Raw genomic sequence first — 27,955 nt, 5'->3', positions numbered from 1 at the left:
AGCCTTAATTGTCAAGGCGTTGACTAATCATGATGGCTAGGCCAATGGAAAGGTACTATACTTTGGGAAGCATACTGTCCAAAACACGTAAGGGGACAAACATGGACTGATGCAAAGCTGACTCATTTTATTTCAGACAAAAGTCAACAATTTACCGTATTTATTCGAATCTAGGCCGATAGTTTCTTTTTTTTTTTTTCAAGTCATAATATACTGAACTCTAGGGTCGGCTTAGATTAAGATATTTGAAAAATTCACCAGCTTGTAATTGAAAATGATATTGTCACGTGGTAGTGACTGAAGAAAGCAACCAAACTGAGAAAGAGCAAACTAGCGTTTTATTGGGCGAACTTGTGCCCTCAAAAACAGGCTACACTTAAAGCACGAGAGCAGCCAACACAGTCGGCGATCGTCGAAAATATGATCAGCGGGTCAAGCGCGTCGGCCTTTATACAGCAGTCATCGAATGTCCTAGACTAATTGTTGGGACCCGCGTGCCTTCCACAAAGTTCACCATTCACGTCACGCGATGAAATCAGATAACACAAGGTTCGGTGACAACAGACAGCGGATAGAAGCATCGATAACTTTCCATAAACTTCGGATACATGCAGGCACGTCCTGCGCTGTGCGATAACATTTGTTAAGCGGCAAAACATGGTCGCCCGATAAATATGAGTACACGTGTCAATATCGTGCCCCCCCCCCCCCATAGCTAGCACCATCTAGAAAAATCTATATCACAGCTGCTACTAGACGCGCCAGCAGCCAATCGCAGTACATGCCATTTAGACCTGCGTCGTATCGGTATCATGGCTAAGTATCAGCGTGCATCGCAGCATTATCGTAATAGCACCAAACAGGCAATGCCACAAACGAAAAGTTGGGCTAGCCACAGAGGCTTTGTCAAACGTTCAAGCCGGTGGGACTGCAGCATCGATGAGAACAACGTCTGTCATTGGAGAAAAAATTTAATTATGGGGTTTTACATGCCAAAACCACTTTCCGATTATGAGGCACACCGTAGTGGAGGACTCCGGAAATTTCGACCACCTGGGGTTCTTTAACGTGCACCTAAATCTAAGCACAGGCGTTTTCACATTTTGCCCCCATCGAAATGCGGCCGCCGTGGCCGGGATTCGGTCCCACGACCTCGTGCTCAGCAGCCCAACACCATAGCCACTGAGCAACCACGGCGGGTCGTCATTGGAGAGGGCAACGGGAGACGCCATTTGCGTGTGCCGCAACGAGATGACAGCAATAAGGAAGATGAGCGCGCAATAACAGAGGTAATAGAGATTGTGCCGTATTTCAACACATACAAGCCATGCTGCACTGTCTGCGCATGCGTAGACGCGCGAACGCGAGCTTGAGGGCGTCTGCAAGCATACAAGGCCAGCAGCGATGACGTAGACACCTCGGTATGTTCATATTAAATAAATGCTCTTTTCATTTTGTGAACGTTGTCCTCGCTTTCTTGTTTGGTTTCCATTCGAAGGAAGCTTTATTTTGTTTTCTGGCTTCGGACATTCGGGATCGGCTTAGAATCTGGGCCAGCCTAGATTAGAGTAAATACGGTAAGATTCGGTAAATACAGTAAGGAGTAAATACGGTACCATACATACACAATGTGGCAGCACGCATTCAGTGCGAAATATGGGCAATATGACTGCATCGAGAACCTTTCCTTGTTCAGTATGAGATGCCCTTGCATGGATATGGAGAAATCAGCTGAACATACACAAAACTTGTAAGCTAAATGCCGACAGCAGGTGGGGCAAATGTCAGTGGTCTTCACATCCAGATAAGGCAGTGTCCATTTCTCCTTTTTAACTCTGTCCTCCTCCAATACACCTACATCAAACTCCGCTAACACCACCAAAGGTTCCAAACCTCTGAAAACGAATGCAAAAACAAGTAGCTTTTCATTTGTGCCATACTAGATTTACTATCAATTCTAATTTTGAGACTATTCCATGCAGTAAGTACTCATGCATATCTTGGCATAAACCACGCTTTGTGAAAAGCTTGGAACTTTTGGGGGGTGCTGCCAATCACGTATGGGTGTTTACAGGAATGTGCCCGCTTGGCGAGATGAAAGAATGGCACAATAGTCGAACCCGACTATATCAAAACCGTTTACACTGAATTTTTTAGATCGAACAATATCTGAACACTATAGTTACAATGAGTATATATATATAAAGTTACACTTGCATAGAACAAAAATAGCAGCGACTCCCAATATATTGCTACGGAACAGTATTTGCGATCAAAAAGAGGCGAGCAGTGTGAAGACGACGATTGGAGGCTAGCGCGGGCTGTTGCCTCTTGGCCAAACGCAGCGTATTTTCTTGTAAATATACTTGTATATAGCTTTTCATCTGCGTCTTCCTACGTAAGAATATTGAACGTCAAGCAGCAGAAAAATGCCCCAAGAAGTAGGCTTTCCCTCATGGTGGCGGGGAAACCCGGCAGCGCGGCTCCGTCAAACCACTCTCCCTACCGTGACTGCACTGCATCGAGTGAGCCGTCGACAACCCCCTGCAAGAAATGATCCTGGCCTGCCTGCAGCACTTGCTCAGACAGCCAATCAGAGGCTCTTGTGCCCTCGTCGTGCAAGATGGTGCAAGTGGAAGTGGTCTCGCTGCTTTTCAGGTTGATTTTTTGCGCCTCATGGTCCTTCTCCCGTAGTGTTGCCGTGATGAAGCGGCAGAATTCGCCTTTTGCCGTGTAGCTAAAAAGAAAAAATTGGGTCGAATGCAGCGAGAAGTCAGATGCCCCGTAGCGTGAAAGATTCCAAGTGGCACACTCAGCACAATATTGAATAAGGGGGAGATTAGGGCTAGAACGGACAAACTCGCGGCCCAGTGCCTGTGGCGCCTGACGCATACGCACGGCCGTGTACAAGTGGTTCATTCGAAATTGCGTCACACGTGCGACCTTCCGGGTGCCCCATGACGACTCAATTCTGATGAGTGCGACGAAGCCGTTGCTGATGTTGCCGAAGTTCGGAGCGAGCTGTCAGAATTTCTGGAAGCCATTGACGAATCAACGGTCGACGAGTTTGTGAGTGGAGATGGTGTCGCGACCAAGGTAAAGCCCGAAAACGAAGACTGCCGACATCATACCGAGCACAAGTTAAAGTGGGCACAATGAGGAAAGCAACAACGGTCCATTGCCTATGTCCTCCGAGGCGATTGGTGCACTCGCACTAGTCCGGTGCTTCTGTGCGAATGTAGAAGGCTGTGGCCTCAGCTGCTCTGACTCCTTAGACAATGGGAGAAGTGTGTTCGTCGCAAGTAGCGAAATAGCCTAAGCAGAAGAAAATACTGGACTATTTCATGTGAAACTAAGCTAGTTTCATCAATGAAGCGATCTTATAAATGGTATGTGCTTTAGCTGGCTATCTGTATTACAGCGCATGGTGCGTAGTGCCATTGGTAGCGTACTGCACACGTTTAGAAAGCGTAGCGAGCATTCACGAGTACACACTATGCGAGCAGGATGTATTAAAACACATGTGGTATGTGCGCTTTTATTATAAGTTGTGTAGAATAAAAAATTGGTGCCACGTACATTGCGTATGATAAAATAAAAACACAAGTCACACCTCCAATGGTAAATCGCATGCACTGTATAAATCGAACAAAATGAACTGCACCAAACGTAGAGATGGGTCGCTTGGGAGCATGCCGGATCTTTTGAGCCTTTTTCTAGAGCGAGTGAGCTGTGGTTCAGTAACTGTGAGGTGCAGTTATTTTGGAGAGAGGAAGCCAGTTCGCTCTAGTTCAATAAGCCGTGCCAAACCATTCCGTCAGAGCCAGGTCTTCTGCCGAGTGAGACTTTCGCACCATCTATTAGCAGTGCGAGAAAGCAACTGCCCTCCTGCCCTTACTCGCAGGAGTCACAACCACTCCCGCAAGACCCATTTGAGGGATCACCAGACGTTTGTGCAGGCACGTGTAAGAGTGGGCACGAGAGAAAATCTGGGCGATTTGCTCCTTGAATACGGGGCTCACGCACTGGAATTTGTAACACACTGTGGCGCTACCTGGCGGCAGTCAACGAAGTTGGCTGGGTAGTGTGGAAAATACGTCATCCATTGAGTAACACGAGTCTCACTTGTATTGCGCTTTGTTTTGAGTTTTGTGTGTATATCTCACTCGAAAAGTGTTCAACATGTACGCAGGGCGTGGTGCGCTACCGAATGCAGCACAGGTCATGGAGTGCGCGTGCTTTCTTGTCCGACAAACCATGCTGAAGGCAGGTGGACCCGGCGAGTGGAAGCAGGTGGACCTGCTGTGCGCTGTGCCCAAGCATCGCCACCCCACCGTTATTGATGCATGGTGAATTGTCATGAGGGTCGTGGGCCTAACACAGAATTTTCAACATACTGTGCAACAATTTGGTAGCGAGAGATGTCTCTCGCTGCGTAGCACAAGTCGCAGCTACCTGCATTAGGTTACTCTAATGAGACCGGCTGTATACAGCCGGTCTCTCTTGATTTGTGTGTGTGCTCAAAGTTCATTTCCTGTTTTATTCTGCTGTTCAGCTATCGGAAAAAGCACCTGCGTTCACTGTGAGTAGCCTGTAGACCAGCTTGTCTAGAGTGCTTAACCATGAAAAATGCAGTCTCTATAGGTGCACGCAGATTTCTTTTTATTAGAAAACTGGTTGCGTACAGGAATTTACAGGACCTAAAGCAATTTCTTATGGTGAAGTGGCCCACCTAATAAAGCGAAAGTTCATATAGAGCAGTTGAAACTGTTTCAGAACGCGTTGCTGAGAGAACAAGCAAAGGATAATAGATCGACTGACTTCGCACAGTCAGTTGTGGCAATAAGATAAGGAACTGTGCATAAAAAGTGGTGCTTAAGGGGGGACATGGCGATTAGAGATATCACTTATTTTTAGACCCAATTCAATTAAAATACATAGACTTGTTCATTTTTTCAAGCTGATTTCATAAGTACAATTATTTTTTTTTATAGGTCAAGTAATTATGGAGGTGATTAAGAGTACACTACTGTTTGTGGAGACAATAGGTAGAAAAAATCTGGATGGAAAGCTGTAATTACAGCATGAGTGGACAGTTGAATGTTTAAAGGGTCACTAAAGGTTAATATTAAGTCAACGTGGACTGTTGAAATACGATCCCAGAAACCTCGAAACGCTTGTTTCGTGCGAAGAAGAGACCTATTTTAAGAGAAAATGCGTCCTGAAGCGTCCGCGTACATCTAGCGCAGTTCAAATCACCCGCCCTCCGATCGAGGAGTAGTGACGTCATGGTCTCATAGTGACGTTCCGCCGTCGGTGAGTAAAACGGCGAGCCCGCAGATGGCGCTACGGCTTTTCTGCACAAAATGGAAATGCGCGGCCAGAAACAGAGCTAATACAGAGCCGACAGCAGCGCGAAAGCGGAACTATGGTGGCTAGTGGAAGGGAAAGCGCGCGAGGATAAGCTGGTTCTTCATTTTATGACGCCAACATCGACACTCGTTGCAATGGATGACCCTGACAACGACACAATAGCTCGCGATGCTGGCCTCGAGTTCAGTGATTTAAGCACTGATGAACGCGACCGGCTGTTGAGGGCTCGCGCTTCCGGCATCGTTGCGTACTACTACGACGACGGCCTGCTTTGAAAGGCACTTCATGCGACTTCAGCAAGTCTGCGTTGAACTCGTAATCCTCTGGACGAAAGTGCAGCGAGCACACTACGTGATTTTTCGGCTCTTTGCCAACGCGCTGCGGCAGAGGTATGGCACTTAACCACTTCGAACGGAAAGGTTCACTCGTTGGCACACAGTGGTAAGTAACGTTGGAGTCGCCACTGCAACTGCCCTTGGCCAAGTTCCGCGGACCGTTCGCGCATCCCACGACATCACATGGACGTGGCATTCTCGCTGCTTGTTCCAAATGCAAGTTTCGCGAGCTAGCAGGACCACCACAGCACGACGGAATAAAGAAACAACTGAAACTCCAAAGCGCGCGCGGCGCAAAGTCGAGCACGCAGAGTCCAGCGAAAACGAAACCTTTCGATCACCCATACTACTCAAGGGTAACGTCAAAATGTTGATTTTTTTTTAGAATCGTATAGAAGGAGACAAGTAGCATTTTTTTCCGTCTTATAATCTAATGAAATGATCTTTTTAATACGAGTAGTTCAGTACTAGTGACAAATTATGAGTGCTTTCGTCATCGGGCTAGTACCAGAATGTCGCTGGGGGGTCTCAAATAGTGTCGTGCATTTACCTCAATTTCTCGGTTACTAAAGCTCTGTTCGCAATTATATTGACGCCTTAGATGTTCTAGGGCATTGCTTTATCACTTTAACTTGACTTTCTGGTAACCTTTAGTGTCCCTTTAAGGAGTGAAATGCTGCAAGCAGTTCTAAAATTGAACAATTAGCAATTTAGGAGTTCATGAAAGTATTGTTTACACCATGGCTACTAGGTCACAAGAACAAGAGAAAAAAAAATTATAGGAAAATGAAAAACAAGAATCTGCTTTCAGCACTTCAAGCTTTATGCAGTTAGCTTTACTATATACCAATAAAATTACAGCTCTAGCTGTCCTAGATCTTGAGATGTTGCCACAAACAAGCAGGATGAATGAAAAGCTCATTTTGAGGAAATAGCAAGAAACACAACTTCATTTATTCAGGAATATCATGAAATACCAGCCATAACAGGCTAGTATGCCCGTGGCAGATAGTCAGCTTGGGAAGTGTTCCTCGCGTGGCGCTTTTGCAAGGCTCGATGTTTTCGACAGATCCACGCTTTTGAGCTGAAGTGTTCATTCGCCGCTGGTCTTTCTCATTTATGCGGTCATGGTTTATTCTGCTGCATGCGAGTTGCTGCATGCAAGTTGTTTTCTGTGGTCAAGATTGTAAGAGTTTGAAAGAAATGCCCCGAAACCCATAATGCTCTAGTTTAGTAAGCAAAGTCTGATGATTTAGCCTATCAAATGCTTTGGAGTAGTCCACGAAAATTCCTAGCGTTAGTTCCTTATTTTCGAAACCACTTAAAATGAACTCTTTTTCGGTTAGCAGAGCCATTTCAGTTGACATTCCCGCACGGAACCCAAATTGTTTATTTGATATGATGGAATGTTTATTGCATAATGACTTTAGTCCTTCACAAATAACTTTTTCTAGTCCCTTGGATAGGACAGGCAGTACTGAGAGTGGCCTGTAATTCGAAAAGCATATTTTTGTCACCGGACTTGAATAAGACTAATTTTCGCGTGTTGCATATTTTCAGGAAAAATTCCAGTTGACAGCGATAGGTTAAAAATAAGTGTACTGGGACCAAGAGATCAAGCACGAACTTAATAGGTTTTATTTGAAGCCCATTCACATCACGGGATTTCCCATTTTTTAATGACATGAATATTGTGCAAACTTCATGTGGATCTGCAGGTTGAAGAAAAGCTGTATGCGCGTTCCGTGTGCCCAAATACTTGGTTACTGCTGTGTTGCGAGTACTTTTTTCCAGACATTAAACACATTTGCTAATTCTTTGCCTCCTAGCAATCTATCCTCAACTACAAGTTCAAGTCTACACTATTGTGGACATCAGAATGCAAAAGCTTTTTCATTTCGCTCCATAATAGACTGCTCCGATTACTGACCTCTTTAAATAGGTTATCATAATACAGCTTTCTAGCATTTCGTACAAATTTCGTAACATAGTTCCAGTATTTCCTAAAGCCTGCAAGATCATCAGGGTTCCTTGTTCTGACAAACTTATGATACAGTGAATACTTCCAAGATCATCATAAGGCATTCATCATTAAGCCACGGTTTCCGTTTTCTAGTTGACTTCTTTACTCTTTTATATTTAAAGGGGTTGTCATACGCTTCCTTAAGGAAGCGCATGAGTTGATCATATGCATCATCAGCGCCCCGACATAGAAGCACCGAACTCCAATCAACATTAATTTTTTGCCGGAAAGTGTTTTGCAATTAATTTCCTGGAAAAGAAATGACTGAGACTGACACACTGGTTTTCAAGCCTGATGAAGCCTACAGAACATGTATTTCGGCAAATGATCGCTCATATCTGCTACAATCACTCCTGATTTGGTGGTATCTTAAGAACAGTTGATGACTAGATCGAGTAGTGTTTCAGATGTACGACTTACATGCGTAGGTTCTGTAATAACATTCCTGCAGTAAAGAGTGGAGGAGTAGTTGTAGTTCCTGGGATTGTGAAGTACTTTGTAAAAGATTAACATTAAAATCACTAACTGAAAAATGCATGTCGTTTAGACACACGAAACTGAGAATCTTTTCAAAGGAAGAAATAAAGTTATCGGTCTTTCCATCAGGTGGACAATACACAACCACAAAAACATTTTTTGTACTTAAAACTTCATAAATCTGGCGTTATAGCAGAGAACTCGGGGATCAAGGTGCAAGAAAACTCGTTCGATACTAACTGCAGCACGCTGCCTCCGTGACGGGAAGGCCAGTTTAAGAAAGAAGATTGATATCCAAGAAGGTGAAGTACATCACTCTTGCTTGTACAAAGTCTCAGTTACCACGATCACATTAAATTATGAGAAAATTTGATTAAAAACATGGAAAGCTCATCACACTTGTTCTTTTCAGAGTGCGCATTCAATTGCAAGAACTTCAAGTAGTTGCAGTGGTGCGGCACTACAATGTCACCGGGAGTATCTATTTATAAACAAAAGATAAGCTTAACGTGAACAAATAACAAACACTTAGTGCACGGTGGTGGGACGTTGCATTTCGTCCAAGCCTGATTAACATTATATACGCAGGACAGGTGATGTGTGTGACGAGTGAAAATCTTTCCGTTCTTAGCCCATGCAAAACGCCAGTTTACTTTTTTCCTAGCAATGGCCATGCCTAGCAGCTTCTTGAGCTGCGGGCAGAGGTGCTCATTTATGTAGACAGACTGGTTATCAGGAAATTCGATCTCATTCGTAGTGAGCCTGTGCTTCCTGGCCTTATTAAGGACTACATCACGTTTAGCCCTGCTCTGGAAAACCACCACTATGTGGGGATCAGAGTCTGGATGTGGCGCCGGAATTCGGTGGCAGACTGGAACGACAGGGTGTCAAAGGTGATTCGTTACGATTCCTGTCTGCTACTGGAGCCACCATTACCGCGACTTTCGACCTTTTCAATAAAATTACAGCTAATTTACCCCGATAGAGGCACAAATTCCCCAAGTTTTTCCAGACTACTCAAAATCCCTGAGAGTTCCCGGTTTTCCCAGTTAGTACACACCCTGTGAAGATTCTGGCGATGAGTTTCCCCAGCCAGAAACGAAAACCGAAATCCGCGCGTTTTTAGGGATGGTAGGTTATTACCAAACTACATCAAGGGCTTCTCGGAGGTTGCTAGCTCACTTACAGACGCATTGGAGAAAGATGCCCGTAATCGGGTTAAATGGGACGAAGCCAAACAGATGCATTTGCTTCTTTGAAAGCTGCACTCGCAGATAAGCCGGTCCTCGCAAGTCCGGACTACAAGGCCCGTTCTTATGCAGTGTGACGCCAGCAAAAAAAGGGGTGGGTGTAGTATTAAGCCAGGAAACCTAGCATAGGCACGAACAACCGATTCTGTAAGAGAGCCGAAAGTTGACTGCTCGCGAACAAGCCTACAGTACCACAGAAAAAGAATGAATGCCTGGTGTGGCCTGTAGAGAAGCTCTCGTGTTACTTGTCTGGTTCAGAATTTATTTTTATTACAGATCATAGGCCGCTCACGTGGCTTCAACAAATGTCGAACAAAAATGGTAGATTGCTATGTTGGAGCCTCAGTTTGCAACTGTGAGCATTCAAGGTTAAACACAAGAAAGGATCTCTGCATGCAAATGCAGATGGCCTGAGCAGGGCCTTCTCTCACTCGGCGTCACTCGGCAGTAATGCAGCAAAGCATTCACTCTGAATTCATCTGGCCTGGGCCTGTCGGGGGCCTCACTAGTCAGTTCTGTTCCTTTTAGAAAGATTCCAAAACCCTCTGCGTATTGGGGTCGGGCCGGGCCACATTCGGCGGTTGTGGTGCTTGCCTTCTTGCCTATGCCCAGAATCTTGGCCATGGATGCCTCAACAAGCAACCCTCCGACGTCTGCGGTCACCCGAGAAGCTGGTGCCCGATCCGTCTACCCCACAGTAACTCAATACTCCAGAACCACTTCATACCACGGGCTCCTCTGTCAAGAATGTGCCTGATTTGGCCATGGACACCTCCACGAGCAACCCTGTGGCCTCTGGGCTCACCAGAGGTCCTGGCACCCGATCCATTTACGCATCAGTAGCGCCCAGTACGCCGGAATGACTCCGTACCCTGGACCCACCTGGCAAGACTTCGCCCGCTTGAACTGCTTAAAAGGAAACAAATGTACTGTTCTGTCAACCTCGACAAACTTTCGAAAGTGCGTTCTTGTTGCAGGGTGGACCTTCTGGGAACACCCCCCCCCCCCTCCATTCTTCCGTGGGGAGGAGCTGTTGCACTCACACGGATGCCCGTTGCCGTGGATGCCCGGATGTCCGAAGCCCGGTGAGCCTGTCAGCGTGACAATGTTCATAATGTAATGTCAGCGTGATAATGGTTGTTATTGTGAGGAGGGTTGAGTTTCCCTCTCCCTTCGTGAAGGCGAGGCTTTTAAAAAGGATAGCGGAGCCACGCCGAGGATGTTGTGTATCTACCGGCAGCAGTTACGCCAGTTTAAAATAACGTTCGCCGTTCAGCGTCGTATTCTCGGCTCGGCTCGGAGCCCTGCTCGGCCAATCTTAACAGGACCGAAAGCAGAGATTGTTTCATTCTCAGTCAAGATTTCGAGATATCTGCAATTTGGCCCCAAAATACTTCAGAGATAAAGAGCAATAAATATGTGGCACATGTGGGAAATGATTCAGTGCGGCAGCAAATTTCGACTTGGCCACTTTTTCTAGATATGCGAGTAAGAGTTAACGAGGTACTACTGTATATGATAACATAACAGCACCGAATAAGTGCGCATTTCTAGCGGAAAATTTGTGCTGTAGGAGAGAACCGCAAATGCAACATTAGCACTATGCATTTTCACATGCATAGGCCCGCTTCTATGTAATGAACATATGAAATAAAGTGCTATTCATTTGAGCCGACGTTTTTGTGTGCAGGTGCATCGTGCGGTCATCACAGCTGTGGCTGACAAACTTCATAAGGTAGAAAAACAGAAAACAAACATGGTCTTGTTCCGAAAGAAGACCACCATTTAATGTATGCACAGTTGCCCCAAAAAAAAGTGGCAAACAGGCATGGAATCCCCGTGGCTTTTCCCGCTTCAAATAAGCTCGCTGTGCTTTGCCCGAGAATCAGCACAGAAGGAGCCGAACGATGTGGTTGTGGAATAAAGCCTGCCGAAACATGAAATGCGCCACAGACGTGGTATACGAATGTGTATGCTCCCCTGTTGCATGAATGAATGTGCAGAGGAGCATGCATTCATATTTAAAACAGCACCAAAGAACACGGACAAGGGAGGACACGGGACGAGCACTGTCCGGTAGCGCCCAGACAGCGCTCGTCCTGTGTCCTCCCTTGTCCGTGTTCTTTGGCGCTGTTTTAAATATGAATGATCAGTACCAACTAGCTCGCACCCAAACCCTTCCGAGCATGCATTGTCAATTCGAAAAGAGGAGCAAACTTGCCCACTTATTGCAATGCATGCAAAGGATGTACTAGCATTCGAGAACATTCTAGGCACGAGCAAGAGCGAAATAACCCATGAGCTTTTAGAAGCTTTTAGAAGTCTACCAAGTTGACATTTCCAAATTCCCCGAGTTTTCCAGGTTTTCCCCGAGTGCCTTTGCAAAATTCCCTGAGTGATGCAGAACTAGTTTTATGTCAAGACGAGCTGAAACCATATCGCCCGATGCGGTAATTCTCTAGTAAGCATATCAAAAAAATTTAAAAAATTACTTAATCCAATTTGAATACTGAGGAGTAGTGTTCATGTTATTCAAAAAGAAAATAGAAGGGTGGGGTTAGTAAAATGCACAGCAAATAAGATATCTTCGAAAAAAATTGCAAATCGAGTCGGACATTCTCAAATGCCAATAAAAAAGGAGATGCATACAAAAGCAAATATCGTTGAATATGAGCTATTTCTATCAACTGATAGCAAGCTCAGTGGTATGAGGCCCGAACTTTGTCACGACAGATTCTCTCTAAACAGCTCGTAAGTCAACCTCAAGTGTCCCGACACTCTCAGCCCATGCACAACGCCTCACTGTTATGTTTCACTGCTTTAAAAAGTTTATTTTTGTTTGCATTAGGGACACTTGCATCTCGGCATCAGCCAACACTTTTCCCGAGCTCAAGCTCCTTCAAAATGGCGGCAGCATGCTTCCTTTCCCGTTCATTCCTCAATGTGCAGGTCCTTTCTGTTTCTGTACTCCTTCCACCACTCGTTCGCTCCACAGAACATTTGAAGCATCTTCTTTGTCAGTTGCAGAGTCCACGTCCGAGTTTTCGAACTCCTTAGGGGCCGCGAAAACGTCCGAAAAATCGGCCAGTTGGAAAAAAATAAATGCATGTCATTTACTGCCCTTAGTGGCTCAAACCACCACAGGCACATTCGAAAACGCTCTGAAGGCCTTTCGGGACACGTATTAGGCATATCAGTGCTCGCACTGCGACAGGAAATACCGAATGCACGCGTGTATAATTAAGGAATACGTGTTCCGTGGCAATTGCCCCTTCCCAAGCTTATTACGCTTCACTGCCATACTTTTGCGCATGCTTCACCAAGTAAGATTTCTATACGGAGGTGAAGCTGACTTTCAGGAACTGGCGTTATGCAACGCACAGTGCTTTCTAGGCCAATCGCGAGGACCGCAAAGGCGGAGTCCGTGCCATTGCTGACAGCAGCGAAATCTTTCAATAAAGAACACGGCACCCAACGGCAAGAAGCTTATGTTGTGTCGGCAGCGGCAGGCAAGCGGGGGCCTGGCGTGCGGCGAACGCGCGGCGAGCGCCAACGCAGAGAAGGACGACACGGAGCTAACTGCTCCCGATGAAAACCGGAACGAAGACTCAGCTGGCTTGCGGCCGTTTATTATTAAAAAGGACTTCACATGCCAGATCACACCTCCTGATTTGTCCCAGCTCATCACATGACAGAAAGGGGCGTGCGCCATCTAGCTAAACTACTATGAAACATAAATGTATGATAACAGAGATCTGACAGGGGGCGACACTATACTACATCATCCCCCCCTGGAAACAAAGTAAGCATACAGTGAAACGCGCACACATAACGTGCACTTAAGTCCAAAGGCAATTTCAGTTCGTTCCCCCCTACGTTCACACACACGCACCATCACACACAAAGCACGCACTTAAGTCCACAACAAATTCAGGCCGTCTCCGCCCAAGTTCACATACACGTGCACCAGTCTTGGGCACCAAAACACAGGCAGTCACGGGAAGTCACGGGACACGGGAAGGGTCGCTTCACTTACGAAGCTCGTTGGTTTCCCGGGGCTTCGGTCGGAACCGCTGCGGGAATCCCATCCCATCCCACACAACAGCTTATAACTAACGTCGAAGCAGCGAGGCGTAGCGTTGCCGCAGCTTTGGCTACGGCTGCCAGCGGATCTGCGTGCCAGAGCACCGATTTCAGGCGGTGAGGTAATCAAAATGGCAGCAGTGGCAGCTTTTATTAATACCGTTTCGGATCTGCGGTCACGACAAAACGTCCGGAAAATCGGACGGCGAAGAGTTCTTGCGTCCGAAATTGTAGATGTTCTGATACATTGACTCTAGGGAGACGTGGTGGTGCCGCGAAGCCGTCCAAATTATCGAAAATTCGGAAAGTTGGTCATTGACTGTACACTGACAACTCCTCCAGCCACCGACAGGACGTCAAAGACGATTAATTACGATTTCTGTCTGTTGCTCGATCCAGAATTACCGCGACTTTCGACCCTTTCAATAAAATTACAGCTAATTTTCCCTGATAGAGACACAAATTCCCCGAGTTTTTCCAGAGTACTCAAAATCCCAGTTGGTAGACACCCTGCATCAATGAAAAGGGCAATTACTGTAAGTGACACTTCTGTCACCTTGTATGATGTAGAAAAGTTCTGCACAGCTTTTGCAGACTTGAGGCAAGCTTGATTTGCTATCTCCTCTTCCTCCCCCTCCTTTTCAGCATGTGTGAACAATGCTTATACATGCAGTTTCCAAACTAATAAAACCAGATTATAGTTTGCACTCTTTCCGTCTACTTTGTTTTTCCTGTGTCTGTCCCTTTGAATGAGCAACTCCTCCTAACGTAGCCATGCCCAGCAAGAAGTTTGTCTAAACACTACAACACGACAACTACAAATCTGAGTTCGTCGTTACACCTGTGGAAGTGAAGACAGGCAATTCACATGCAACACGAAGCTCTTGTGTGAATGGCTCCTTCATTAATGTTGCAACACCTACCCCATAGCAAAGCAGCACCGGAAATGTACAGTGCTCAGCAATTGAACCACGATACTCTGAGCACGTAGCTGGCACCTTTTTCCGCCACAGGTGAGCACTAGGTGACCGACCCGGGACTAACAATGCAGTCACACTCAGTCGCAAAGGTTCTCGCTTTCACTGCATACCATACTGCATCAGCTCAGTGTACCCAGCGCTTGTAGTCTGTGCAAAAAGCGCCAGCGACCATGCGTTTCGAGCATAACTTTTCAATTGTAGAGAACTGTACATACTGTTGCATACAGACTGCACATATCCAGTCTTTTTATCGTTCCATCTGGCGAGACCCTGAGGAAAAACAATTGGCCTAACCAGCTTTAGTCATATTTCAGTAACTGCTCGCGCACCCAAAAACGAAACCTGTTTGATCAGGTTTGGTTTCACACGGCATCTCAGCAACACAAACGAGAAAATAACGACAGAACATTAAATAAATCTAGCCGGCGGCAGCCCCTGTCACATGATGCCATTACATTCGCGGTGCTGCCGCACAAACGCAGCCACTGGTCAAAACTTCTCATGCCTGGCGCCTATAGAATGACAATAGCGCTCTGTGGTGTGTGTCTTCTGCGTGTCTCGTCAAAATGTTGTGCAATCCAACCTCTAATATGCTATACCAACACGCTCAGTCGTCAACCTTGGCAAATGTAATGAGGGTTTTCAGAGATGAGATGCTCACTGCCATCATGTCACCCAAACTAGCACTGCTGCTCGCTCTACTGAAAAAACTCTGCACTGATATGCATGCGTTCCATTCTCCCAATCTTGCCTTTGGAGCTGGCAGTCTGTTGGGCTGGCGCAGTGGTGGTCGCTGCGAGGACTGTTTCACTGGCTTCTGGCCAGCAGTGGCTGCCTTCTGGCTGGCTGGGGCGGGCTTATTAGCAGCTGTCAGGTTCTCTGACCCAGCCTGCACCAAAGCAGCATAAAAAAGTAAGCATGTCCAGCCACTGACACCATGTTTTGCAAAATCTGAACTGATATGCTGCTAATCTCTAAAATTAAGGAAGCTTGCATAAAAGTGAAACAAATGGACTTCATATTCAATACAGGCACATACCATTAGATAGTAAGTTTGCAGTACCATACCTTAAATAATATTGATTAATGAAAAATGTTTGGTCTTCACCTAAACGAGTAACTAATGGTACATTGTAGACCATTTTTCTTTAAATAAGGTCCCCGACTTCAAAATCTGAGAAAAACTTAGTGACAAGGCTCGGAGGCTAGGTACAATGTCTTGGTACTGGTACTCAATGTCTTGCTACTGGCTTATGCTGCTGCGTCGGGCAAGTAGCAGCATAATATATGACTGGGTGGGCAAGCCCAAAAGCATCATACTTTCCACTCTAACTTGTGCATCAAGACAAGCAGCAACAAACTTGACACAGCAAGTACTGCAAGCAACACATTTGTTGTTAGATCACAGACTTCAGTGTTGCCCATTTTCCCTACTTGGCGTGAGCAAATGTGACCCAAAAATGGTGTCACAGGGTACCTTTAAGAAATCGTGGCATCTAACAGTTCCTTGCCACATTGAGCAACACCAATAGTAGACTCGCCAAGAATACTGTATGAAGAAGTCTGCCCTCTTGGCGGCTTCTCTGAAGAAGTCTGCCCTCTTCATGGCCTCCCGGACTACGTCGGCCATCTTGGCGGCTCCCCGGAAGAAGTCGGCCTTCTTGGCCCGCCGACGGAACGCCAAGTTGAGATGCCTCGATTCTTCGTACATTTTCGGAGCCGAACGCGCGGTTCGCTAGATGCAAGGCTTCTAACGAGCGTCCAATTTCTTCTGCCTTGTCCAGGGACAGGGTTTCGCCATGAGCCAGCAACTTTTCGCGAACGCCGACGTTCGCTACGCCATGTATTATTTGGTCTCGGACGCGCTCGTTGTAGGTTGTGCCGAAGTTGCACTGTACCGCCTTGTCCTTCAATGCGGTCACGAATTCCAGGAATCCTCCCTCGAACTGCATTCAATTGGTGAATTCGTGCGTCTCCGCAAGAACATTTGTTGACGCGGCGAACAGCCGGTCAAGCCGCTGCAAGAGTTTCTGGAACTCTGACACTGGCGGGACCGCATCACTTGACGTTGACGCTGTGCCGGTCAACTGCCTTGCTGCCTCGCTTGACGCTGACGCTGTGCCGGTTAACTGCCTTGCTGCTTCCTGCTCCTCGTCTGCAAAGTACTTCCATTGTCCCTCACGCCCGAGAGCGGACGCTCGTCGCGCGTCCGTCCAGTCGCCACCGCCGGCCGCTTCGAGGTGGGCCTTAAAAATTTTTTTCCATCGATGCCATGGAATTAACGGTGGCCCGGGCAATTCCAGAAAAACGGGAAGGTTCGCCGTAAAGGACGCCATGCCCGGTATCGTGCAGGAGACCGTGCAGAAAACAAGCCGGAGCTCGCAGTAGGAATGGGGCAAGGAAGAACAAAGGGGGCGAGAAGGCCTAGGCTCGGAAGCCTCGCGACGCCATGTGCGTCGGCGGCGTTTGCTTGCCGTGCAGACACAGGAAGGGTCGCTTCACTTACGAAGCTCGTTGGCCTCCCGGGGCATCGGTCGGAACCGCAGCGGGAATCCCATCCTCGTCGCCAAAAGATGTGTCGGCAGCGGCAGGCAAGTGGGGGCCCATGCCCAGCGAACGCGCGGCGAGCGCCGACGCAGAGAAGGATGACACGGAGCTAACTGCTCCCGATGAAAACCGAAATGAAGACTCGGCCAGCTTGCGGCCGATTATTAAAAAGGACTTCACATGCCAGATGACACCTCCTGATCGAAAGGGGCGAGAAGGCCTAGGCTCGGAAGCCTCGCGACGCCAAGTGCGTCGGCGGCGTTTGCTTGCCGTGCGGACACGGGAAGGGTCGCTTCACTTACGAAGCTCGTTGGTTTCCCGGGGCTTCGGTCGGAACCGCTGCGGGAATCCCATCCCATCCCACACAACAGCTTATAGCTAACGTCGAAGCAGCGAGGCGTAGCGTTGCCGCAGCTTTGGCTACGGCTGCCAGCGGATCTGCGTGCCAGAGCACCGATTTCAGGCGGTGAGGTAATCAAAATGGCAGCAGTGGCAGCTTTTATTAATACCGTTTCGGACCTGCGGTCACGACAAAACGTCCAGAAAATCGGACGGCGAAGAGTTCTTGCGTCCGAAATTATAGGTGTTCTGATACATTGACTCTAGGGAGACGTGGTGGTGCCGCGAAGCCGTCCAAATTATCGGAAATTCGGAAAGTTGGTCGTTGACTGTACACTGACAACTCCTCCAGCCACCGACAGGACGTCAAAGACGATTCGTTACGATTTCTGTCTGTTGCTCGATCCAGAATTACCGCGACTTTCGACCCTTTCAATAAAATTACAGCTAATTTTCCCTGATAGAGACACAAATTCCCCGAGTTTTTCCAGACTACTCAAAATCCCAGTTGGTAGACACCCTGCATCAATGAAAAAGGCAATTACTGTAAGTGACACTTCTGTCACCTTGTATGATGTAGAAAAGTTCTGCACAGCTTTTGCAGACTTGAGGCAAGCTTGATTTGCTATCTCCTCTTCCTCCCCCTCCTTTTCAGCATGTGTGAACAATGCTTATACATGCAGTTTCCAAACTAATAAAACCAGATTATAGTTTGCACTCTTTCCGTCTACTTTGTTTTTCCTGTGTCTGTCCCTTTGAATGAGCAACTCCTCCTAACGTAGCCATGCCCAGCAAGAAGTTTGTCTAAACACTACAACACGACAACTACAAATCTGAGTTCGTCGTTACACCTGTGGAAGTGAAGACAGGCAATTCACATGCAACACGAAGCTCTTGTGTGAATGGCTCCTTCATTAATGTTGCAACACCTACCCCATAGCAAAGCAGCACCGGAAATGTACAGTGCTCAGCAATTGAACCACGATACTCTGAGCACGTAGCTGGCACCTTTTTCCGCCACAGGTGAGCACTAGGTGACCGACCCGGGACTAACAATGCAGTCACACTCAGTCGCAAAGGTTCTCGCTTTCACTGCATACCATACTGCATCAGCTCAGTGTACCCAGCGCTTGTAGTCTGTGCAAAAAGCGCCAGCGATCATGCGTTTCGAGCATAACTTTTCAATTGTAGAGAACTGTACATACTGTTGCATACAGACTGCACATATCCAGTCTTTTTATCGTTCCATCTGGCGAGACCCTGAGGAAAAACAATTGGCCTAACCAGCTTTAGTCATATTTCAGTAACTGCTCGCGCACCCAAAAACGAAACCTGTTTGATCAGGTTTGGTTTCACATGGCATCTCAGCAACACAAATGAGAAAATAACGACAGAACATTAAATAAATCTAGCCGGCGGCAGCCCCTGTCACATGATGCCATTACATTCACGGTGCTGCCGCACAAACGCAGCCACTGGTCAAAACTTCTCATGCCTGGCGCCTATAGAATGACAATAGCGCTCTGTGGTGTGTGTCTTCTGCGTGTCTCGTCAAAATGTTGTGCAATCCAACCTCTAATATGCTATACCAACACGCTCAGTCGTCAACCTTGGCAAATGTAATGAGGGTTTTCAGAGATGAGATGCTCACTGCCATCATGTCACACAAACTAGCACTGCTGCTCGCTCTACTGAAAAAACTCTGCACTGATATGCATGCGTTCCATTCTCCCAATCTTGCCTTTGGAGCTGGCAGTCTGTTGGGCTGGCGCAGTGGTGGTCGCTGCGAGGACTGTTTCACTGGCTTCTGGCCAGCAGCGACTGCCTTCTGGCTGGCTGGGGCGGGCTTATTAGCAGCTGTCAGGTTCTCTGACCCAGCCTGCACCAAAGCAGCATAAAAAAGTAAGCATGTCCAGCCACTGACACCATGTTTTGCAAAATCTGAACTGATATGCTGCTAATCTCTAAAATTAAGGAAGCTTGCATAAAAGTGAAACAAATGGACTTCATATTCAAAACAGGCACATACCATTAGATAGTAAGTTTGCAGTACCATACCTTAAAGAATATTGATTAATGAAAAATGTTTGGTCTTCACCTAAACGAGTAACTAATGGTACATTGTAGACCATTTTTCTTTAAATAAGGTCCCCGACTTCAAAATCTGAGAAAAACTTAGTGGCAAGGCTCGGAGGCTAGGTACAATGTCTTGGTACTGGTACTCAATGTCTTGCTACTGGCTTATGCTGCTGCATCGGGCAAGTAGCAGCATAATATATGACTGGGTGGGCAAGCCCAAAAGCATCATACTTTCCACTCTAACTTGTGCATCAAGACAAGCAGCAACAAACTTGACACAGCAAGTACTGCAAGCAACACATTTGTTGTTAGATCACAGACTTCAGTGTTGCCCATGTTCCCTACTTGGCGTGAGCAAATGTGACCCAAAAATGGTGTCGCAGGGTACCTTTAAGAAATCGTGGCATCTAACAGTTCCTTGCCACATTGAGCAACACCAATAGTAGACTCGCCAAGAATACTGTATTCACCGAAATACCACAGCTGCACTACTTGACCCACATCTTCGTTTCAATGCATTAATCTTGGAAACAATAGGCGCAAGGTCAACAACACCAGTCAAGCCTGTATGTGCCTCTATAAATTGTCGGTTTGTTCCCAAGACAACTTTGCAGCACAGTACACTTGCCAGTTGCCTTTTGAGATCACAATGGTATTTTGTTAGCACACCACAGTGGTTCACACGTACCCAGAATAAGTATTCTAAGCCCCTGAGCAAAGAGTAGCAAAGCACACCACTGGTATCTTCAAGTCATACTTGCACAGTGCACATACATACAACACCATAAGATGCTACCAATGTCTTCCAATACTTTCAATCTGGTCACAAAACTTGTGCATAACGTTATGGGAGAGCTATATATATATATATATATATATATATATATATATATATATATATATATATATATATATATATATATATATAGTGGTCGCACTGCAGCGCAAGTAGGTGGACTGGAGCACACATTAATGAATGCCACGGGCATTCTGTGCATGTGCTTGCTATGGCACAAGGGTCGATTGCCTATATTGGCGTGCGAATATTGCAACGTGCATATGGCCACCATGTTTCTGTACAGCGTTCAACAATTTCTTAACTACAACGCCTCGATTCATTTCCAGGTTCAACTGCATTGGCAACAGTGGCTTAATTCATAACTCAAATTGATTGAATGAATGAATGTGTGGTGTTTATTGGCGCAAGGGCCAGGTATGGCCAAAGAGTGCCATGTCCATGGTAATGAGTTCGCAGTGTAGTTACAAGTTATACGAAATAGATGCGACGTGGCTGTAAAGGGGCCTTATAAATAGTTGCGCTAAAGTGCGTAAAATGCATATGTAATAAGAATATGGCGATGCCAAATGACGTGTATTATGAGCATTAAAATGCATTGTGAAAGAATGATACAATATACAAAATATGTCAGATGCTATTGCCTCGTTAGAGCACTTGAAACACAAGGGCCTAGAGACATGTGCTACATAAAACGAAATGGCATCTTCTCGAAAGAGGATGCACTAAGAATGTAATGGACTTGTAACGTGTAGGATAAAACCATTAAAAAACTGAGGACTGCTTTGGCATTAAAAAGCGGTTCTTTGCCAAGAAACAGCCAGGTGAAGTGGGATACAATAGCGGTATGCCAGAGGAAAATGTTTCTCTCAGCTTCTGCTTTCAGACACTCCAGTAGGACGTGGACGTCATCCTCTCCCCGCATCTACCACAGGTTGGAGGGTCATTTCCAGATAGTAGAAAATTATGGGTCCCAAATGCATGTCCTATTCTGTCAGAACAGGACATGTGTCTGCTGCGGTGTTGTTGTGGAGGGCCAAAAACCTAACCGTGGCTTTATCATGCGCAGCTTAGTTTCTGCATCCCGCTTACGTTGCCAGTAGTTTCAAAGTTTTTTTCGTAAGAAAGGCTTCAGATCTGCGACAGGGACAGCAGCACTAGGATTAACAGCATGCGACGCAACCGACGTGACCATATTGTCTGCCAGACGTTGCATTCGATGCCCCTATGGCCAGGCACCCAGAATATAATGATATACTGGTTACATATGTATGCTTTACACAAGACTGAATAGAGTTTATTAAATACTGGATTTGTGTGTATAGAGTGACATCAAGCCTTCACGACGCTTAGGGAGTGTGTATACATAACTGCTTTGTGGAGTTTATTTTCTTATATGCATCATAGCCGACAATAGTGCATAGGCCTCGGCCATAAATATACTTGTTTCCGGATGCAGTACATCGGATTCCGAGAGGGATGGACCGACGGCGGCGTAGGACACCCCGGCATGCAACTTTGAAGCGTCTGTGCAGGAGTGCTTGTACTGAAGTTCTAGGAAGTGCATTCGGATTTCGACCTCTGGAGCGTGCTTTGTAACTCCTACAAAGGATGTGTCCCACCACCTGCCATTCCCAAGGAGGTAACAGCATGGTTGGATGCATTAAGCGATGCGCGAGCAGTGGGACATGCATTTCATCACTAAGCTCCCTCGCATGCAGCGAGAAAGGCTGTCTTATAGAGGGATGATTGCAGAAAAGTGTAGCAAACGTCATATTGGTAATGGTATTAAAACATGGACGCTCATGATTAGAGTGGATTCTGAAAAAATATGCGAGGCTGATGTATGTTCTCTGCGAGTGACCACTCATTTGATTCTGCATACAAGCTTTCAATCGAGCTTGTCCTGAAAGAGTCAGTGGCTAAGCGGATACCTAGATGGTGGACAGCATCCAGCATGTTTAGCGCACTCAGGGCGGCAGAGTTATATACAATGGCACCATAGTCCAATCGTGACCGAATTAGGCTCCTGTAAAGATTCATTAAACACTACCTGTCACTACCCCATGTAGTGCAGGGCAGAAGTTCAGGACAGTTCATTGTTTTTCGACATTTTTCTTTAAAATATTTAATGTGTGGAATGAAAGCGAGGCTATAGTCAACTATAATACCTAGAAATTTGTGCTCTTTGTTGACAGGTATTTGTTGTCCACACAGTTCTACACAGAGGTTACAGGATTTGAAACCTATTTGAATGTCATCGACAATAAAAATGGCTGGTGGTCATGAAGCATGAAGTGTGGTCATCTTAACGATAATGAGTGTGCGCTGAGCACACCTCCCTGGGGTACACCAGTTTCCTGTTTAAATGGACATAACAGTACATTGCAGATTTTTACCCGGAAAGTACGATTGGACAAGTAACTTTCTATTAGGTTTAGCACATTGCCATGGATGCCCATTTCGGACAAGTCTCAAGATGAGTAGCACCACGTTGCGTTGTATGCCTTCTCTATATCCAGGAATACGAATAAGAAAAACTGTACAAATGCGTCACAGGTATTTCCTTCAATATGTACAAGATGATCGTTTGTGGACCACGCTTCTCTGATGCCACACTGATAGGGATCAAGCATTTTGCTCAGTTCAAGGAAATGGATGAGTCGCCGATTAATATTTTCAAGTACTTGTGAGAGCTATATCGGGCAATAACTTGCCACAGAGGAAGGGTCTTCGCCCGGTTCCAAAACAGGGACCAATGGCTTCTTTCCATGCAGTTGGAAGGTATCTGCAAGCCCAAATAGTGTTCAAAAGTGTGAGTAGTGTAACTGGTGTGTCAGTGTGCAAGTTTTTGATCATTTCATACATGACTGTCAGATCCCGGTGCAGAGCTCTTCCACGAGATCAAGGCAGCTTTCAACTCGGCAATACTAAAAGCACAGTTGCACGGTTGATTCTGTCAGCATTTACGTATAAATGGCTTGCATTCTTGCATTTGTTTATAATTGAGAAAGGATTGTGAATAATGGGTTGAGCTTGACACGCTCACGAAGTGCACCCCTAGTGAGTCTGCCTGGTATTGCAAGGTGTCGCCCTGTGTGTTTACCAAAGGGAGTGAATATGTTTGGCACCCTCTTACCTTATTAAGCCTTATCAAGAGTTGATACTCGATAAGGACTTCTGCCAAATCTCTTCTGGCCTGTGCATTCTCCTGCCCTGGGACTTCTTAAAGTTATCAAGATTCTCTGCAGTGAGAGAAGTGTATAGCAGCCCCCACACTTTGTTCCATTTCTTACGAGCGTTCCTACATTTTGTTCCACCACGGGACACGCCATTTGCATGCCACAGCACTTCAGATATGCATTTAGAAGCGGCATCTTTTATTAGGGTCGTAAAATACTCCACACCAGCATTAATTCCTAAAGAAGAGATGACAGCCAATGAGATACTAGTAAGAGTGCAGAATTTCTCCCAATAGGCTGTATCAACCTTCCACCGAGGAGCCTGTGGTGTATATTCGTTTTCTTTTGATGTTCTCAGCAGTATGGGGAAGTGGTCGCTCCTGTAAGGAGTTTTGGTAACTTTCCATTCAAGTTCAGGCAATATAGACGAGGAACTATGCCAAGATGAATTGAAGAAAATGTTCTGTTTGCGAGGCAGTAATATGTGGGTTCCTTATTCAGCAGACACGCACCATAGGCGAAAAACTGTTCAACAAGACGACCTCGCGCATCTATACGAGTAGCCCCACAGGCTGTTGTGTGCCTTGAAATCGCGAAGAATGACATAAGGTTCTGGCAATTCATTATAAAGGACTGAAATTCACGTTTGTTTAATTGGTAGCGTGGGGGTATGTAAAGCAAGCAAATGGCGACGAGTTTGTTTAGGAGAACTCGAACTGCCACTGCTCGAAGGGGCGTTTGTAGCTGTAATCGTTGACATGCTATGTAATGTAACACTACAGTAACAAAACCAACTCAACCAATAAACTAAGTACATAATAGTTAATACAACTAATAAATAAGGTATCTAACAAAACTAATTCACTAATCAAGCTAACCAATTTATTAACTAAGTTATCTAACTAAAATTTTTCGCTAATAACTTACCTAGCCATATTAACTCAGCAAACATAACTAATAAACTAATATCTAAGTAACAAACTGAACTATGAAACCAAACATAACCGACTTATCCAGCTAATTGGTTTCCAGCACACTTGGGCCTAAATCTGGACTCGCCAATCTCGGTAACGTTGCCCACTCCCAGGCGCACATAGTGCAGGCGCACATCTGTGCGGGAGGACGAGCCTTGTCACAGTCCGATGTCCAAGAGTTCTGGGACACTATTCACCTTTAATGAATTTCCAAAACATTTCTACCTGGAGAGAAGAATCCTCTACCACATAAAAAGCTCACAAACACGACCTAAAGCTACAACCCCCAGCATGCTTCAGACTAGCTCTTATCCTAGTCTGGCCTTCATGCCCTGTCTATTCCCGGATGTTTTTAGCAAGGTGTCGCCCTGTGTGTTTACCAAAGGGAGTGAATATGTTTGGCACCCTCTTACCTTATTAAGCCTTATTTATTAAGCCTTATTAAGCCTACCTTATTAAGCAATTTAGATCGCATACTCTCGCGGTTTCCCTCCTTACGGGAGGACAAGGACATCACTGAACAGAAGTGCAACTCGGCCATCAAGAGCTCAGAATACCATCGTCGGCTTTGGGCTGTCCAGAGAGCCTGCGATGCGGCGGTTAGGCGTAACTGTCCCCACGTGAGAGCAGCCCGCGGTGAAGCCCTAATGGGCGGTGCTTCGCAGGATTCTTTTTAAGTTCGTATTCGTATCCAGCTAACCAACTATACAAAGTGCAAACAGAGCCGAACAAAACAGTGTGCAAGGAAGGCCACTAGAGGGCAGGGGGTGACTTCAATTGTAAAAGTGTGCCTTGTAAAATTAACACACCAACGCATCGCACATTCACCCTATAGCGATTAGACTTGACACAAGAAACAAAGTGGCCTTCACCTCAAGCCACCTAAGGCTTCGTTTTCAATTGGTGTACACAGCCCCCCCTCACCGTGCGTGTGCGACACCACTGCTGCTGGCCACGTCTCCTCTGACCTCACATTCAAAAAAGAGTCATGTGACAAACTTGTTCCTGGTCCCGTGTTTCTGCTCTAAACCAACAAATGACACTTGCTGCATGTTATTCAGTGCTGGCTGAAGACAGCCAGAAACTGCACAGATTCTTTGGTATTGTAGGCAACACCTGTCAATAAAGGTTTAACAAATTTTGCGAAATGTTCCCGTCACATGTTCACTCTACAAACGTCAATGCTAGAATAAATGTGGGAGGTGCCTTTCCTTGCAGAAAATTTGCATGATGGCGCAGCCCGGCGATCTGGTACAGCAGACTGTTCACCTACATAAGCGAGTGTCTCTGGCGCCCCCATCTGTCCTTATAAGAAACTTTCCAGGAAGTTTGATGACTAGATGAAAAGTGTTGAAGGAACCTGGTGCTACTTTCAATAAATAAAATAATTTGTCTCGTTGCAGGAGCTAACCACAAAACAAAACTACGGGCACAACACGTGACCAAATGATGGAAAGTTTCTGCACAGCGCACTTTGTGAAGGAAAAATGAAGGCATGTAACCTGCAATTTCCAGCAGCCATTTGCCACAAGCCGACTGCAATAAGAGTTACATATGCTAGCCTAACTAGAGGTGCCACTTACAGCTTTCTTTTTTACTTCACTTGGCATTCACGGCTTTTCCGGCCACCAATTGCTGGCTCTGGTAACTGATGACAGCATAAGCAGCCAATGTGCCTGCATGTTCACTTTAATGAATGCGAAACTGCACTCTACTATGCAGTTTTGTTTGCTTTTATCGCTACCAAATGTGCATGCTTCAAAACAAATGTTTGTTGGAAGTCGTGCTTATTGTGTATGCGAGCTTCATAACTATGACTTAAAAGGTGCTATACCAGCAAGACTGGACAGCCTGCCGAACAATCAGTTCACTGAATTGGTCAAACAAATAAATACTGGGCATTTACGTGCCAAAACAACAATATGATGAGGCACGCCATAGTGGACCATTCCGGATTAATTTTCGCCGCTTAAGAGATATTGAATGTGCACCGAATGCTCGATACATGGGTGTTCTTGCATTTCACCCCCATTAAAATGTGGCTGCCGTGGTCGAGATTCGATCTCGCACCCTCTGGCTTAGCGTTCAAGGCCTGTCGCAGCGCCTAAAAAAGATTGTGTCTCAATATGGGACTGACATTTTCAGTGAACAGGCTCAATGCTGTGGTCGGCAGTGCTGTCCCCGAGAGCACAAGCAGCGTCGCAGGACTTGACAACAACATTCCACCAAACACGTGGGTGTGCACCAGCTGCGCAGTTGATCACCTGTGCAACACTGCAACAAATTCTTCAGCAAGCATCTGACCCCAATGTTAAAGTGGACAACCACACACTCATGGTGACTGCAGCACTTCAAAGAAGTGTGTGCATCAGTGATGCATGCTCCACTCCCATGATACGCACTGCAGCTGCCACATGACAAGCAGTAAAAACAGAATCCAAGCAGTGTAACATCTTAACTAGCCTTAGTGCTACTTGTCAGCGAATTTGCTGTGTCATGACGCCACCGTGAAAATTGCCCTTCAACCCTTTTATGCTGGAATTATTTTAGCAGGAGATTTTAACGTTAAGCCCATGCAATTCGATGCCACCAAGATTTTGCATGAAGACAACTTTCTACGAATGTCGCGATTGAAAGCATTGATCCCAATGCATGACAACCAGCACTTGAGTCAGAAAACACTTCCAGAGCAGAGGTTGAACTTGACTTGTGACAAGTGGCGTTGAAGGGCTAAGGCTAGGGTTAGTATCAAATATTTTCCCTCCTTCACCCTTGCCTGGTCTCATTCTATTAGGTGCAAGCAGTACGGCAGAGTTCCTACGTCTCCTAAGCTTGGAGCGACCAAAAAATATAACTTGGGTGAACAAGACATTCCACGAAAGCATTTCTGCAGCGACTTAGAAACAAAGCCTAGCATTCAGCATGACTTATGTTCAATGAACTTGAGATAATGACAAACGCTAGGCTGAGTACCAAGCAGTGCAAGAGAGTTGGTCATTTCTTGCTGACCTAAGATTTGGGGACGTCATGGCATAAATGCGAGCAAATGCAGTCATTGCGGGCTTGACTCTAGCAATGGTCACCCGAAAGGTACAACACAGCATATTCATGTCATACGAAACTTCGGCTAGAAAAAAGCAGCAGAACTAAATCGACGAGAACCAGCGCAAAAAGTCGTGCGATAACAATAGACGCGACAGAGACCTAACGCTTTTATTGTACGATAACGGAAGTGCTTACGCCAGCCACAACCCCACGCAATAAACTGTTTCAAGAAATTAACACAGCTCCAAAGCCGCGCCTCCGTCGTGACAAACAGCGCTGCGTGGCTTCGTGTGCAGAGCGACAAGCCACACTTCAGTCGAAGCAGGCCGCGAAAGAAAAAGACTGCAACGTGGTGCGTTCAAGCAATTTACTGAAGCGCGCCCCGGCGCCTTTGGGCGGGTTTGACTACACCACGGCTGGTTCGCTAAGGTCGAACCCGCGGTGGTCGGTATTCCTGCGAGACCACCACATG

At 46.1% G+C, this 27,955-nt stretch overlaps 1 protein-coding gene across 1 annotated transcript in view; it reads right to left on the bottom strand.

The window, feature by feature from the left end:
- Window positions 1-27,955, bottom strand: part of LOC126535571 (G2/mitotic-specific cyclin-B2-like) — a 94,471-nt gene that overhangs the window by 65,951 nt on the left and 565 nt on the right. The window contains exons 2-3 of the mRNA XM_055073214.2: window positions 19,149-19,286; window positions 15,273-15,410 (exon numbers count right to left, since the gene is read on the bottom strand). Of these exons, the coding sequence (XP_054929189.1) occupies window positions 15,273-15,410; window positions 19,149-19,286 (276 nt within the window). The remainder of the gene's footprint in view (window positions 1-15,272; window positions 15,411-19,148; window positions 19,287-27,955) is intronic.

Source organism: Dermacentor andersoni, chromosome 7, assembly GCF_023375885.2.
Source record: "Dermacentor andersoni chromosome 7, qqDerAnde1_hic_scaffold, whole genome shotgun sequence".
Taxonomy (NCBI): domain Eukaryota; kingdom Metazoa; phylum Arthropoda; class Arachnida; order Ixodida; family Ixodidae; genus Dermacentor; species Dermacentor andersoni.
Note: the sequence above shows the minus strand (reverse complement) of the source record. Positions and strands in the feature narration are given on the sequence as shown.